Below are 15,356 nucleotides of genomic sequence, written 5' to 3' on the forward strand. Positions count from 1 at the left end.
GGATGAAGTGGCTCATACACTTACAGAAAGCAGAGTACTGAAAAACACCAGACATCCTTTTTTAACAGTAAGTGTTAGGGATATAAATGTTACGTGCCGTTGAGAGCTTAAGTAGGTATTTTCTACGTGTTGGATATTCCAGTATGGGCATAACTTACAGACAAACTTTGAAGTCTTTCTCATGAAGATGTATAATGGTTTTGTACTTATTTAACTATTCAGAAATAAAGTTTCTAATAAATTTATAATACTTAAATGTACTGAAAACACATTTAGATGTAGAATGTAACTGTTCAGAAATTTTTATATATGAACACTTTTTTTTTTTATTAAAAGTGATTTTACATATTTGTCCCAGAAGTTATTTTTATAAAGAAAACTTCATCTATAGAGATTTCAATAAAATGATGAAATAACAATTAGTTCAGCAGAAGCAACCCATGGAGCAACAAAATTTAACCACTGCTATTTCAATGTCTGTCTTCACTTGGTTAATATTTAATAGAAAATTCTGAATAGAAGGTGAGAATTTTGATATGCATGACAAATTACTTCTGTAGAAGTAATTATTAATCTTGTTCTTTGAGAACATATAAGAAAATCTTTTCATTGATTTCAAAAGATTGAATTATTGTAGGGTAATTAAAAAAAAAAAGCATAACATGGAAACTTCCTCATGTAGAAAAATAAAACCATTATAAAGCAAAGGACTTCATTTTCATTCCTTGGCCAAAATATTCTTGGACTCAGTCAATGAGTTCTTCAGAAGTTTCTTAGAGCATAAAGATAAGCAGAAGTAGGCATAATTCTGCTCAAGTCATGCAAAGATGTCAGTGCAGGTGTATCTTTATATCTTTCTGATTTAGTAAAACAACTATTTTAAGTAATGTGAACTGCGTTAGAATTTTGTTTTACTACATTTCTTAATTTTAGGCCATATCTGCATCTGTAGATTTTTTTTTTTCCCCCCAGCAAAATGAAATCAATATTGAAAAGTTAATCTTCTGGTTAAGAAGATAAAATTAAATTTTGTTAAAGTGCAAGAAACCAGCTTAATACAAATTGATAATTGTTTTGTTTTTGCTGTTTTCTTTGCAAGTCCTTGAAATATTCCTTCCAGACAAAGGATCGTTTGTGTTTTGTGATGGAGTATGTTAATGGAGGAGAGGTAAGTTTAAAAAAGACATTTTGTACTAGTGATAGTAGTGCTGCCACTGGGTTACACTGGGTTATAGGGCATAATTTATCTCTCTTTCCTTGTTTTCTATTATCTTTGAACTGTTTGTTGGGTCTTTTTTTTGCAATTTTTTTTACTGTTTTGTGGAAAAAAAGAAAAGTTGACCTTTTTTTTTTAAACTATGATACACTTCTCCATTCTTGAAAAATTAGGCTATTATTTTTTGAAAGATAATTTCATGGTAGGGTGATAAGCACAAATCATTTGTTTTATTGTTTGTTTTTTACTTTCTTCCTTCAAGTACTTATAGCATATTCTGGCACAACATATTTATAAGCCACTATAAAGAAGTTGAAGTAGTCTTGCTTTTGTCCTAATGTGAAATACGTGCCCTCTTCTTTGCTATAGCCATTGCAAATACCTAGGAGGAAAGAATGGGATCTTCGTATTTTTCTTTACTTCCTTCCTCTTAGCTTGTTGTGCCCTCTGGAAATTTAAGCAGAGGTGCAAAACTTTTTATAGTATTGTAAGCCTTTGCTGTCCTCCAGGTCTTCCCTGAAGCATGGAGTATAAAAACCTATACCAGTCAAGTGGAATTAAACATAATTACAGTATAGGAAGAAAGCTTTCATCTGCCTTTTGAGGGTCTGTTGCTGTTCAGGCTATACCTTGTTACAGTGTGAACCAGGGGGAATTTGATACTTTGTATGCTATTTACTGCATGGTAGCATTAAAGGACTAAGTGTTTTCCCCTTGCTTTTTTGATTAGAAAATATTTCTACATTGAGGAACTGTTGCAACATGATGTCATGTTTTGCATCATCTTTTTGCTGTATTCTGCTACAATAAAACTGTCTTCCAATATAATCTTCATGCCTGATCACCCCGGGGGTATCTGTTCTGCATTCCCTGCTCTGGCAATTTCTGGGCCTAGTCTGAGGCTCATTTTCATTTAAGTCATTTATGGTCACCCTATACCATTGAACATGGTGATACAGGATTCTCATATAAGAGAATGGCTTAACTTTGTGTCTATTAATCCTACTCAAATAATGAAGCAATTTTGGCTAGTGGAAATTATACACAGAATTTCCTTCAGTGGTAATGCTATAACAGCCTTCTTTTGAATACTCATCTGGCTTATTTGGCTTTAAACTTACATCAGAAATACTAAGTGCTATTTACAGTGAGTTTTAAAAATGTCTCCTTCTAAACTAGCTAATTCTTCTGAGTCTTCTCTGTACAGGACCATTTTGTAATCTCATACTTTGAAGGTATGCATTTAACATCAACCTGCTGTTTATGTTTAAATGCTTGCTTTCTTGAAAGCTGCCTATCTGTCCTATGTGAATGCAGAAGAGAGCCCACTAGGAACATTTTTGACTCCTTGATTACAGTTGAATACTCTATTTTGATTAAGCATATATCTCGCATCTCCTGTGTTTGGTGGTGTGCCTTTGTGGCAACTGCTGCAAACATGTTTCTTGCTCATAACCTGCTTTTGCCCATTGGGATTTGAATGATTGTAATATACTTTGCCAAGAATGGCTTACTTTTTTCCAGCTGTGAAGCTGTTGTTTGTTACTGTTTCTGGTGTTCTTTCTGATGGTTGCCTAGTTCAGTTAAGCTAAGCACAGATTTTCACCCTAATGGGAAGTAATGCCCTTTATTCGGTGGCAGTTTTCCATGAAGAAACACTTTTAATTTATGAAGTGCTTCTCTTTTATGATCTGGAATGATCAGACAAAGTGCCCTTTTTAATAAGAAAATATTTAGTTTTACCAAATTTCCATGTGAATTTCAGACTTAAGTCCCTGTCTGCTAAGAAATTCATTTTCATATTTGTAAAAATAGCCTTGTTAAATCAGAGTAAGTCATACTAGATTTAGCTAGCATTTTAGCTGTTCAGAAGCCTATCTCCTACACTGCGCACAGACTTTTGTCTTCTGTTGTTTTCCTCTACTGCTTTCTCTGTGTTTCAGTAGTTTCTAACTATTGAAGATGTTAAAAATGTAACTTTTAATTGTGTCTTTCCAGTGGGAAATTGTCTGTAACAATACCGTGTTGCTTTTGTTTCTCTCCAGAACTGTGCTAAATTCAGTCGTGTTTCTGTTCAAACTTCCTTTAGATTAAAGTTCACTTCTTAATTAATTGTGCCTTAGTCAATTGCTTGGGAATTTCCTTGGATTATATCTTCCAGGAGTGAGTTACCCAAACAGTCCTCTGAATGAAAGAGTTCTTGAAATTTCTATCAGTATCCTTAACTCTGACCCAGGTGAAAGCAAGATAATGCCACAACTCAGAGTTCTGCCCTATTACAGTAATAAAAAAAATGTCGTCATTACTAGGAATCTTCAGTTCCTCTTCCTGTGATTAGGAAGGAAAACAATAAAAGAAGGAGTCCCTGAATTTCATTCTGGAGGAAAAGAAATTGTATTAAAAATATTCTAAATAAGAATCTCTATATCAACTAAAAATCTAGAACCCTGTTAAATTTGGTAACAATTTATCTTAGCATTATACATTTCCTGCCTAACATCTAAGCAGTTAGACTCAGTTAAAAAGGCAGGCCTTTATGAAGGGAAAGTAACTGCTTCAATTCTACTGGCCTATGTGTGTGCTTTTTATTACAGTGTACAAAATATAAATGTGCCTGATCTTCTTTTAATTTCACTTTTAAAATAGTATTTTCTGTAGTTATATTTATAAAAGGAAGATATTAGAAGATTTTTTTAAGTAGATTATTCAGACAGAAACATTGAGTGCATTTTTTTTATAATGGCAGCTTTTATAGTACATCTTCTGTTACTTAGGGACACAGTCTTGAAATCTTTATTATGGACTGAAATGTTAACTGTTTTGTTAGTGTTTAACAGTGTTTATTGATCATAAATTATGCTGTCGTATAGTGCATGAATACTGCTTCTGGCATTATGCTGACTTCTTTATATGTCTGTTATGAAGGAATTACATTAAAGTAGCACCAAGACATTGATATTTCATTTTAATGAACAGGTTCATCTGGCTTAGTTGAGATGAACAAACTCAGTTTTCAAGTCTATTTTATGAATTCACAGTAACCAACTATATACAGTATTGTATGATAAACTATGTTCTTGATTTTGATTGAAAATACATAATATTAATGTAAATTTTTTAAATGAGTAAAACTATCAGTACTTGTAGACAAGCACCTACTTTAACAAGACCTTCATTTTTCTTTTTCCTGCTCCTGTCTTATCAACAGTTTGAAAAAAAAAATAGCATAAGGTTGTATTAATGCTTTTCCTGCTTGTATGGATTTGTCTACTTTTTCTTCTATAATCCGTATTATTTTGAGAACCAGGTGATTACAGTAAGTTTGTAGCATATAATTGTTATATATAGTTATAATGTCCTCCTAGCTCCTTGCATGCACAAAGTCATATGAACTATGGTGTAAAAAAAACATACTAAGAGCAGCTTTGGTGTTGGGGAATATTTTCAGAGTGTATGTTTCCCATTTTTTTATTTCTGGTATTTTGCGTGAAAGGATGGAAAGCTACAGGAGTGAAATCTATCACTCACATTACTCTGCAGAATACACTGATTCAGTTGATTAGTAAGTTGATTAACTTTCATGCTTTGCACTTTCAACATAATTTAAACTTCTATACTTTGTAACTAACTTAATTGGTAATTATCTGTGTAATAAAGATAAATAAAACAGACACTAAAATTTGTTCAGATAATTGCTCTACACCAGAATTCTGAATCTGTTCTACTTGGCATTTATTTTCTGCAGCTCTTAGTTCAATTCATTAGGTGAGAGAGAACCAAATGTTTTGGTGTAATTGAACAAGTGCTATTACAGTCTAGAAAAAAAGGATGATTTACAACCTACCTAATGAAAAATAACTGAATATCATTGCAGGCTTTGCTATTTTTATCAGTATTGTCCTGTTTTCTTTTCCTGAACTCTACATAACAGAGAGTGTTTTCTTTGGCCTGAAGTTCATACTGTACAGAACAAGGGCCCTATATTCTGGCCATAGAATTTGCTTAGAAGTGCTATATATAAGAAATAATAAACAAATAGTTTTATATGTCACAGTTGTTGCTGGTCTACCAAAAAAATATAAGGTATGTTTAACTGCAGAGCTGTGCAAACCCAATGTGCAATAGCAAGAGGCAGTATACAACATTCAACATGCTCAGTAGGTCACTAATATGTAGGAGTTAATATATTGATTTGTGTAAGGTTGGGTCTTACATGTGTTTGAAATTCTTGACTCTGCAGTTGAGTATGCTTTTATATTTGACTTTTTTATTATTTGTAAAGATTTTTTCATTATTATTTCCTATTAGGGAAGAAAAAGCACCATGGCAAAATCGTTGTTCAGTTTCTAAATAGAGACATGGCAGAAAATTTATAGCTACAGTCCTCACTGTAACTATAGCACCCTCATGTATGCCATCATAAAATTATGTGCAAAATGACTTTCTTTGTGCCAAAGCTATTTCTATTGCAATTGTGACTCTCTCTCCTGTTTAACTGCAAATCAATAAATAGTGCAAATGCTGGAAGCTTTTTTATAACCTGCCATCAGATTTCTTCTTTTCCTTCTCAGACATAATAAATCCAGTCTTCATGTTATGTCAGTTGTGAGTAGAGCCTTGTGGCCTAATTATTCTGAAATAATAAACTAAATGATTAGTTGAAAATGCTGCTGTAACTTCATGGAATTAGATTTTTCTCTTACAGTTTTCAAATTTGCTTTAGCATCTTTAACATGTACCCCGTTGTACGAATTTACATTTAACTTGCATGTCACTAAGCACTAGCATACATGGTTTGATAACTGTTCTAGGTGCTAAAGGAGTTTGAGGAATGCTTGTGACAAGTAACTGTGTTAAAATGATAATGTTTTACTTACAGAATAGTTCATATTTGCCATCAGACATTCTGCCCACTCTACTGGCTAGGGAAGTAAGGCCCAGATTCCTGCTGTTTCACACATGGTTAGTCACAGCTAGTGGGTGCAGACATCAGACTGCATGTATGTGTCTTAAAGCATTTTCTTCAGGGTCTCTGATTCACAGAAGAGTCTGCTTTGAGCATTTGTTTGCTTATGCCAACAGGTCATATGCATGGGAAGCAGAGGTTGATCCATCACAGTCTGTAGGGAAGTTTGGACTTCGGTTCTGTATAGTGTACTAGCTGCAGTCTGAGGGTACAGTGGCTGCAGTGGGAACAGCTGTGCAATTCTGGTGAATAAATAGCTCAGGAAGAGTAACTTGGCTCTTCACTCAGGAGGGGAACCCTAACTGACTTTCATCTACTTAAGCTGCCTCTTGCTTGAAAATTGTTTCTTTCCGAGCCAAGATAAAGTTGGAAAAACACCAGTTTTGTTTACTTTTGTTCGTTCTTCTTGTTTTTAAATATGTAAGGAAAGTGTTTAATTTCCTTATCAATTGGATGTGTTGGCTTCCTGAGGGGATTTGAAGCTTTTAATATATTCTGGACACATTGGAATGTGAATTCCAAGGAATTCTGCCTTGAGCTTAGGAGTTCTAGTTGTATGTAACATTAAAATAAACTGACCCAGGGACTCACAGTCTCTTGGCAAATCCAGAACAATTGCTAGTTTTTTAACTGGTCGTTATTTTTCAACATCGTCACTACCGATAGCTATGCATTTTTCACTAGCAATGAAGAAGAACCTGCAATGTTGTGCTTATAAAAATGTGCACCAGTGGAGGTGACCCACTGTTTCACAGGTGCTGTAATGGGATCATTGTTAGGAAAATGTTGCTCATGCAATCCATCTTTCATCAACCCAAACAGATGGAAGTCAGAAGGCTCCATATCCAGACTGTGCAATGGGTATGGTAGGGCAGAGCAGACAAAATTGACAGTTGTCAGCTAAGTGTCACAATGTAGCGCTCAACATTGATGGTTTGTCCAGGATCCAAGTAACGCAGAAGGATCACCTCTTTCCTATCACAAAAGACACTGCACAAGACTTTACCTGCGGAGGGCTGCATCTTGAACTTTTTCCTCAATGGGGAATTCACGTCACCACTCCATTGGCTGCCAGTTTGACTCCAGCTCAGAGTGGTGACACAGCATCTCATCACTGGTAATGATGCAGTCACCTTCAGCCTTGTATTGGTTCTGTAGGTCCTGACAGACTTGCATACAGTGTTTTTTCTGTTCCTGTGTGAGCATTCATGGGACCCACCTGATGCAAGCTTTGTGATTTTCCACTGTTGCCACCATTGTTTCCAATGCATTGAAGCTGATATTCAGCTTGGTATACAATTCCCTGGTTGTGATCCACTGATTTACACAGATGAGCTGATTAAGATGCTCTTCATTTTGTGGTGCAGCAGAATGTGGATTGACTTTCATATTACTGTCACCACCCACATCCTCCCTGTGCTCATATCCACTGTTTGGTCTCCATAAATGTTCAACAAGCGTCAATGAATGTCAATTGATGCAATTTTTTTTCGCATGGAGGAATTCAATTCCACACCTGTGTTTCCTACGTACTTCCTGTGTCAGATGACAATTTGTCATACGGCCCCTCTGCTGCCATCTGTCACACAGCAACAAAATGTAATGGGTTATTGTCAGGAAAGGTCAGTCTCTACTGCCATACCTCCAGCATCCACCTCTGACTTCATGGGTCAGCATAATAAACCAGGAGACATTACTTTCAGAGTGGACCTTACAGGACTGAGTTTTCAATTGGCTATTGAAAAGACTATACACTGAAAATAACTGCAGCAATTTTTGTATTCTTCTTTGCCATCTGAACAGTGTACACTTCCTATGGGTGAAAAATACATTGTGGTTATGACAGATAAGGCATATGATTGGATTTTGGGTTGTGGTGTCTTTTTTTTTTAAACCTTGCTTTGCTTTTTTGGAATTCTAAACTGTCAGACATTTTGAGCCTTTAAATTAAAAAAAAATACACCGTATTTAATGTATAAAATGATAATTTCTGTATTTATGTTTTGTTGATCATTAGCTTTTGTGGTAAACACAAAAGCATAGTAACTTGAAGGATGGTTTGAAGACCTGTTTGGCCTTAAGTAAATAACTGAGGCATATTCACTAATATTTATTTAGAGTTTCCCAAGCATTCTTAACATAGTAAATAAAATTATCAATTTAGAGTGACTTTGAATTATATAGCCAAATTCTGTGTATGTGTATGTATCTTGCTTTGGTTCTGTGGGTGATATTTTATCTGATAAGACTCTGATAACCCTGCAGAACTCTAGCTTCACCTTATTCTTTTTCATTGCAAATGAAATTTTTGGCAATACATAATGATTAATATTTCTCACTGAAATATTTCAGTTAAATAATTGTCTGCAAATTAGTGTTAATAATGAAGTAATGAAAAAGAGATTAAAAAACAAAGCAACTTTGCAAAGAGATAAAGAAAAAGAGAAAAATGCATAGGTTTCTTTTTGTAAGCCCTAAGCAGCTCTCTGTTTGCTTTTTTTAATGACTGTGATACCATTAGCATTATGAATTTACTGTTTGTGTGAAATGCCAGCTCACCTGTTCAAAGTCTGCTCAAGAGCTGGAATTCTTTTCAGTGCAAAGAGGAGTTACTAACTTACTGAAAACTGAAGGTAGAACCAGCCTCTAGGTGTTTTAATGATGTTTCTCAGAGGCTTAAAATAAAAATATGAGGAAGTGGTGGAGGGAGAAGTGCAGAATGCTTCTGCTGCGTACTTTTTTTTTTTTTCCTCTGGTAACTGAAGGTTAAATGAGTAGCAAACAGAATGCCTTAAACAAGATTGGTATATTGATTAAAACGCTGATTTAACAGCTCGCTTTCTCCCTTTGGAAACCTGGAAAAGATAAGCCAGCTGCTGTCTAAGAGTGCTGAGTGTCCACTGAGAGTATACTATCTATCATCACAATATGGTGATGAGAGGTGTTTTATGTTTGTGTTAATTTCCCCCACTAAATCAGTAATTATTACAATCCTGTCCCTGCTGTTTCCCCCGCAGCTGTTTTTCCATTTGTCGAGAGAGCGGGTGTTCTCAGAGGACCGCACACGCTTCTATGGTGCAGAAATTGTCTCAGCTCTGGACTATCTGCATTCTGGGAAGATTGTGTACCGTGATCTCAAGGTAAAAAAAAGGGAAAAAAAAAAAAAAAAGTAATCAAAATTTTTGTTTTTGCAGAGACTGTTGGGACAAACACAAAGTAATTATAAAGTTGCACTCTTTAGAGTTAATGGAGAAAAAGTCTGTGTTCAGTGTGAAGTTCTCTGTTTGCTGAAGGAGCCAGTTTGACACAGTAATTTATAGGTACATTGCTCAAAAAAGTATTCCTTAATGATGCTAGTTGAAGGAGATTTAAACCTCCAATCTTTTTTATTTCCCCCATTTAATTACAACGTAGCTCACATTTCCAGACAAATCTCAAGTAGTTAGTGTCTCCAAATAAGGGAAATGAGGAATTGGGAAAATGTGATGGTATTCTGCATATTTCACCAACGAAATATGTTCTTCTGTGTTTTGAAACCATGTTAAATAGTTTAACATACCTTAATAGAAGAATTTCAGCCTTAATTTTTTGTCTTTCACATACTGGGAAAAATAGATAACACTGGAATGCAGTTTGTCTTAGATTGGCTTTTGTATACAATTGTGTTACCTGCTGTATTGCCCCAAAGCTCCTTTCAAGTTGTGCTGAAGATACTCTGTGATGTAGTTTGGGCGTATTCTTTGGAAAATAATCCTGCTTTCAACGGGAACTTCTTCAAACTTACATGGGAGGAACCCCAAATTTCTAAGATAAGATCATTTTGGTTTTGTGAAAAGCCCAAATTTTTTGCATTGTCACTTTATTTGTGGGTAGCTGTGGAGTGCTCTCTTGTGCAGGAACTGAAGAGAAGAAAGCTGTGGTAGGCAAGTTTTGCTTGGGATTCCTAGCAGAATCTGTTTTAATAACATGGAATACTGTCACATATTGCAAATACATACAATTGTCTGGTCGAGGAATGATACGTCACAGTTTTTTGTTAAAATTTAAAAAATTGATGTAGTGCAGCACCCTATCCTGCTCAGAAGTACTAAGGGAATGTTTTTTTTCCTCAACACACAGTTAGAAAATCTAATGTTGGATAAAGATGGGCATATAAAGATTACAGATTTTGGACTTTGCAAAGAAGGAATCACAGATGCAGCAACTATGAAAACTTTCTGTGGTACTCCAGAATACCTGGCACCTGAGGTATGATCTAGAATATACTCTTGTAACATGGTATAAAATGTTTGTTTTTCATTTAATTTTAGACTGCAGTGTTTGTATGATGAACACTGTTCTTTGTGGTTAAGAATTGACAGTCTGCTTCATTAATACTATGCAGTTGTAGTTTAGAATTCTATATGCTACTGCTCTTGCTTTTTCGTGATTCTATGTATAATGATGCTATGCTTTTTAGTGTTTAATAACACCTTTAACATGTATTTTCCTTCTCGTGTTTGCCTTTCTCTGATAAAGCTTTTATGTTTCAATAATTTCTTCAGAAATAATCTTCAGTCTCTCTGTCACTTGGAACATGTGATTCTACTTAACTGAGATGCGTAAATAAATTTGTGTAGTTTTCCTGGACAGGAGGGAGAAACTGAGTTTGCTGGGTTTTATCTGAACTCTCCAGAGGCAGGGAGTTGAAATTTTACTCATTTCTGCTAAGCTGTTGAGTATATCAACCTCAGAACTGGCTGAGGTAGGCAGCGAGAGTTAGCTTTCCTCTGAATGAATATATCTTGAAATGCCACTCCAGAATATTCAACTCTGTCTTTACAGGTAGCCACTGCTCAGTGTCATCACACTTCTTGAGAATTGCCGAAAAGATGGACATAAGAATGTTGTTTTGGTTCCCTTCACAACTCTGATTTGGCCACTGTGGAATCTACTGTGTAAACTCAAGTCAGTCAAATGATCTGCTCCAATATCAGTGAGGACTGATAGTGGAGAAGATCTGTCATTGATTCTTACAGAGAGAGAGAGAGGGTAAAAAAAAAAAAAAGACCAGGGAAGCGCAGTCAACATTGGGTTTTTGTCCTCTTTTGCTTCAGTCGGCAGTACTGGCTGTGGTGCCTCTTCCCCAGTGATCCCAAATGCAACTCTGATACTAACATGAGAGAGAGCATTATTTCGTACTGGAAGGATCCTGCATTAGCCAGTATTTCCATTTTTGCCTGTATTCAGGGATCATGAATTGATACATTAACACACACTTGATACTGAGACAACTTTCAGGCAACCGAAAGGACTTTACAGTATCACAGAATCACAGAACTGCAGTGGTGGGAAGAGTCTTAAAGAGATCATCGAGTACAACTTCCCTGCTAAAGCAGGTACTCTACAATAGGTCAATGCAGGTAGGCATCCAGGCTTGTCTTGAATATCTACATAGAAGGAGACTCCATCACCTCTCTGGGCAACCTGCTCCAGTGTTCCATCACCCTTACTGTAAAGAAGTTAACTTGCATGTTAATATGGAACTTCCTGTGTTCAAATTTTTTGTCCTTCAGCCCTGCTTTTCTTTCCAAGACACATACATCAAAGGATCCTCCACCTCTTGCAGCTGTTCAGTACCACCAGCAAAATTCTGTTCAAATTGTTTTTTGGAGAAGAATGTGCATTTGTTTAAAGGAAGGAGATATAGAGGCTCTGATTCAGCATGGCTCTTCACACTCTTACCCTCTTGGGAGTATTGAATTCTGAGCAGCAGCAGCAGCAGCAGCAGCGAGCCTGGAGCCTCTTTGAGCAAGCTGATTAGATTGCCTTTGATTTCTCATTCTGAACCTTACAATTAAGGGATTTCTAGGAAACTGGTAGACATTACCTTCAGGATACTAGTGGCTGTGAGATGTGGGGATGATCAGGTTTGAGTGTTTGAGACTTCTGAGTTTGACATTTTTTTCATGTTTACTGCAGAGGCACTCAGCATTTACCTGCATTTAAGGATTTCAGAGCTATTCTTAGCCAATTTGGAATCTTATGGCTGCTTAGATGATGCTTCTCTTCCACCCGTTCGGCTTGGTACACTGACCATTTTTCTTGTGTTCTGTACTCAGAATCTGTTGCAACCATAGAAGAGCACAAAGGATGATACTATCATCTCTGCCCAGACTACAGTTGTGCCATTGCCACCTCTTACCCTCTTGTTGTCTTCTTGTCAGCAGTCCTGAAAACATTCTAAGATGCAGATACTCTGTTTAGTTGCTTTCATCTACTTCTCAATATATCAGTTGTGGAAACATTACTTCTCTTCCATCAAACTTGGCAATGGATCATCCTGGGTTTTAGACACTTTCCACAAGTTACTTGATCCAATTTGCCTTTCTGTTCTCTAGCTGTTCCACTCTTCTTCACCTCCCATTATGAGTATTTTTGGAGAGTGACACTGTAAAAACTTATCTGGAATGAAACTGACCCCTCATTAACCCTGGCACAGAACTCATTCCCTTTTACCTCAGAGATAAAGGTTTTAGAACCAGCAACCTAGACAAAATTTAAGTTACTGTGATAGCAAGAGAAGACTTAACGTCTTTATTTACAAGTTCTAATTTAAAAGGATTGTGTTAGTAATAGATGAATGCTATTAGCAAGAAAATACCCAGCCTTTCCTTTAGTATTCTCTGCTGTTACGGTAGTGTTTGATCACATGAAACCATCGTGTCTGTTTTCATACCTGGGACAGCTGACTGACACAGGGAAACAAGGTGCTCCAATATTTTCATGTGTTTGTGACAGGGAATGAATATGCAAAACTCACTTCATGTAGTTCAGATCACAGAAGTCATTACCAGATGGCAAAGACTTATGGACTTTTGTCTAAGTGCAGATCATGAGAACTTAATGTTACAGCTGGACTTCAATCATTTTACCATTGCTTTTCTATACAGTATCACATGCTTAATGAAGAAAAAGAGAAAACTGAAAATGGTGCTTGTACTTGTAAATACACACGTGAGATATTTAAAAACAGTTTGAATTTTGGTTGTTTGCAGCACATTGTGAGGGGTCAGAGACGTACTAATAAAGATACACATCTCTATAATCTACTTTCTTTAGCAGAATATTTAAGAAATGAAGCTACTTGGGCAAAGAAATAAAATTTCCTTTAGCTCAGATCATATATTTATGAGGGTAATTTCTTATATAACATTACACTTTTCTGACTCTGCATTTCAGTTCAAATCCTTATGAGATGGCATTTCTTCAAGAAGAGTAGTCTTTTATTTAGAAATATTACAGCAAGGCCATTGCAGTATCGTTTATGCAGTTTACAGCCACTTATGACAATAAATAAAACCAGAATGGATTCATAACTTTGTTGATAGGCGTGAGAAAATTTGCATGTTTTATAATTTACCAGTGCAGATGAAGGAAATGTTATGCTGTATTGTTGTTTATGTTACACAATGCTTGTTTGGCCCTTTTTTTTTTTTTCTTTCTCTTTTTTAAGTCTTACTTTTTAAAAGGAGAGTCAGAGAGATCATCTCTAATTATTTCCCCAAGATTTACCTTACAGAAACAAAAGGTTAAAATCTTTTTATTAAGAAGTAACCACTCTTCCTTCATACTTCACTAAATTTCTTATTTATACCTTTTTCTTCTGGGGAAGGCTATGGCTTTGATGTGTGAATGACCTAAAATCTGGAACTTGGCTGTTGGAGGTCAGTGGCTGAATTTCAGCAAGGGAGAAGCATGGTGCCCTACAGTGCTGGCATCGTGCAAGTCTGATTTGTCACAGCAAGAAACTTTTCCCATGCGCTACAGGAACTGAACTTGAATTTTTCTGGAATGCTGTAGTGCATATAGGTTATAAAATGCTGTACTAGAGGCAGCTATACATTTGGCTGGATCACTGGTGCAGCTGTGCATTTATTTCATTCTTACAGTGCTTGCTTCTCTTGGCTCAGGATATTTACCAAAGGTATTCTGATAAATTTTTGGACTGAGAATATGGTGATCTGCCACATAACTTGTCTGATACGATTTGAATCTAATGGATATAGGCACAGAGGGAACCACTAGGAAACAATATATAAAAGTAGGATGAAAATCAGTGTTTTAATTTTTTGCAGGCATCATAGGAGAGCAGTGTTTTAAAGGCAGACTTCAATGCAGATAAAAGTAGCAATAAGAATGTTACTGAGGAACTCCTTCAGGCGTGGGGAAAAGCGTGAAGGTGCTTATTTGCAGAGAATCTGATGAAACGAGAGGGCTGGGTGCTCTGGGTGGATGTGCTGTGCAACAGAAAAAATGAAGTTGTGTAGTTAATATAGTCAAAGCCACTTTTTTTTTTTTTTCTTTTTTAAATTGACAGAGAGGTATATTTCAATAAGGTAAAGATGAGAGTAATGAGAAAGTTTTATGGGAGAAAAAGGAATTCAGAAAATGAATCTGATTTTTTCCCGGGTAGATTAAGGTGCCAGAAAACACAGCTTAGAGATGAGAGGTTTTCTTTATGGATAAAAGATTGGTTGTGAGTAGGAAAGCAAACCTGAGCTGAACAAAAGACAATTATGTTATTTTGTTAATTTTCCTTTAACAGAAAGTAATAGTAATAAAGTGTTTTGCAGAGATGAAAGGCAGTAGAAATTGATGACTGAATTAATATAGAGAGAAGCTAGGTGCAAAGTTGTTGGTTTAGGAACATAGAGGTACTGAAGGATGGAATTATTTCTGTTATGGCTTGTGCCTGATTATCTCCTTTTCCTTCACATTTCATTTGAATTTGAAGATAATTGAGGCACCTAGGTGATTCGCTTTTTGAAATTCTATATGGCTTTTATGTAAGTGATAGGTATGCACTATTGTTTTCCAGGTCTAGAACTATTGGATAGTACAAGTAAGTAGGGAAGAAGAAAATCTGGGGAATGTGAGGTAAAACAGCTGTTAAGATTTTGCTAGATGTCAACTGCATTTGCAAGGCTGTAAGAACAGTAGGAACCGTAAGAGTTGGAAAAATACTGCTAGGAGAAACAGTGAAAAAGAGGCTTTATTTTGTCCACTGTCTTCCATCATTCTCTACAGAGCAAGTTCTCATTTGTATTTGGTTGCTTCTGGTGAACAGCCTTCTGATTGGTGGCATTTTGGCTTTGTCTGAGGCAGGGGATGATTTCACTTGCTGTTGGGATT

At 36.0% G+C, this 15,356-nt stretch overlaps 1 protein-coding gene across 2 annotated transcripts in view; it reads left to right on the top strand.

The window, feature by feature from the left end:
- AKT3 (AKT serine/threonine kinase 3) overlaps nucleotides 1-15,356 on the top strand; it is a 65,486-nt gene that overhangs the window by 24,553 nt on the left and 25,577 nt on the right. Inside the window, exons 5-8 of one of the 2 annotated variants that reach the window (XM_010706839.2) lie at nucleotides 2-67; nucleotides 1,100-1,168; nucleotides 9,200-9,322; nucleotides 10,302-10,430. In XM_010706839.2, coding sequence (XP_010705141.1) covers nucleotides 2-67; nucleotides 1,100-1,168; nucleotides 9,200-9,322; nucleotides 10,302-10,430 — 387 coding nt within the window. The remainder of the gene's footprint in view (nucleotide 1; nucleotides 68-1,099; nucleotides 1,169-9,199; nucleotides 9,323-10,301; nucleotides 10,431-15,356) is intronic. The other variant, XM_019612744.2, reaches the window with a different exon arrangement.

This window comes from Meleagris gallopavo, chromosome 2, assembly GCF_000146605.3.
Source record: "Meleagris gallopavo isolate NT-WF06-2002-E0010 breed Aviagen turkey brand Nicholas breeding stock chromosome 2, Turkey_5.1, whole genome shotgun sequence".
NCBI classification, from domain to species: domain Eukaryota; kingdom Metazoa; phylum Chordata; class Aves; order Galliformes; family Phasianidae; genus Meleagris; species Meleagris gallopavo.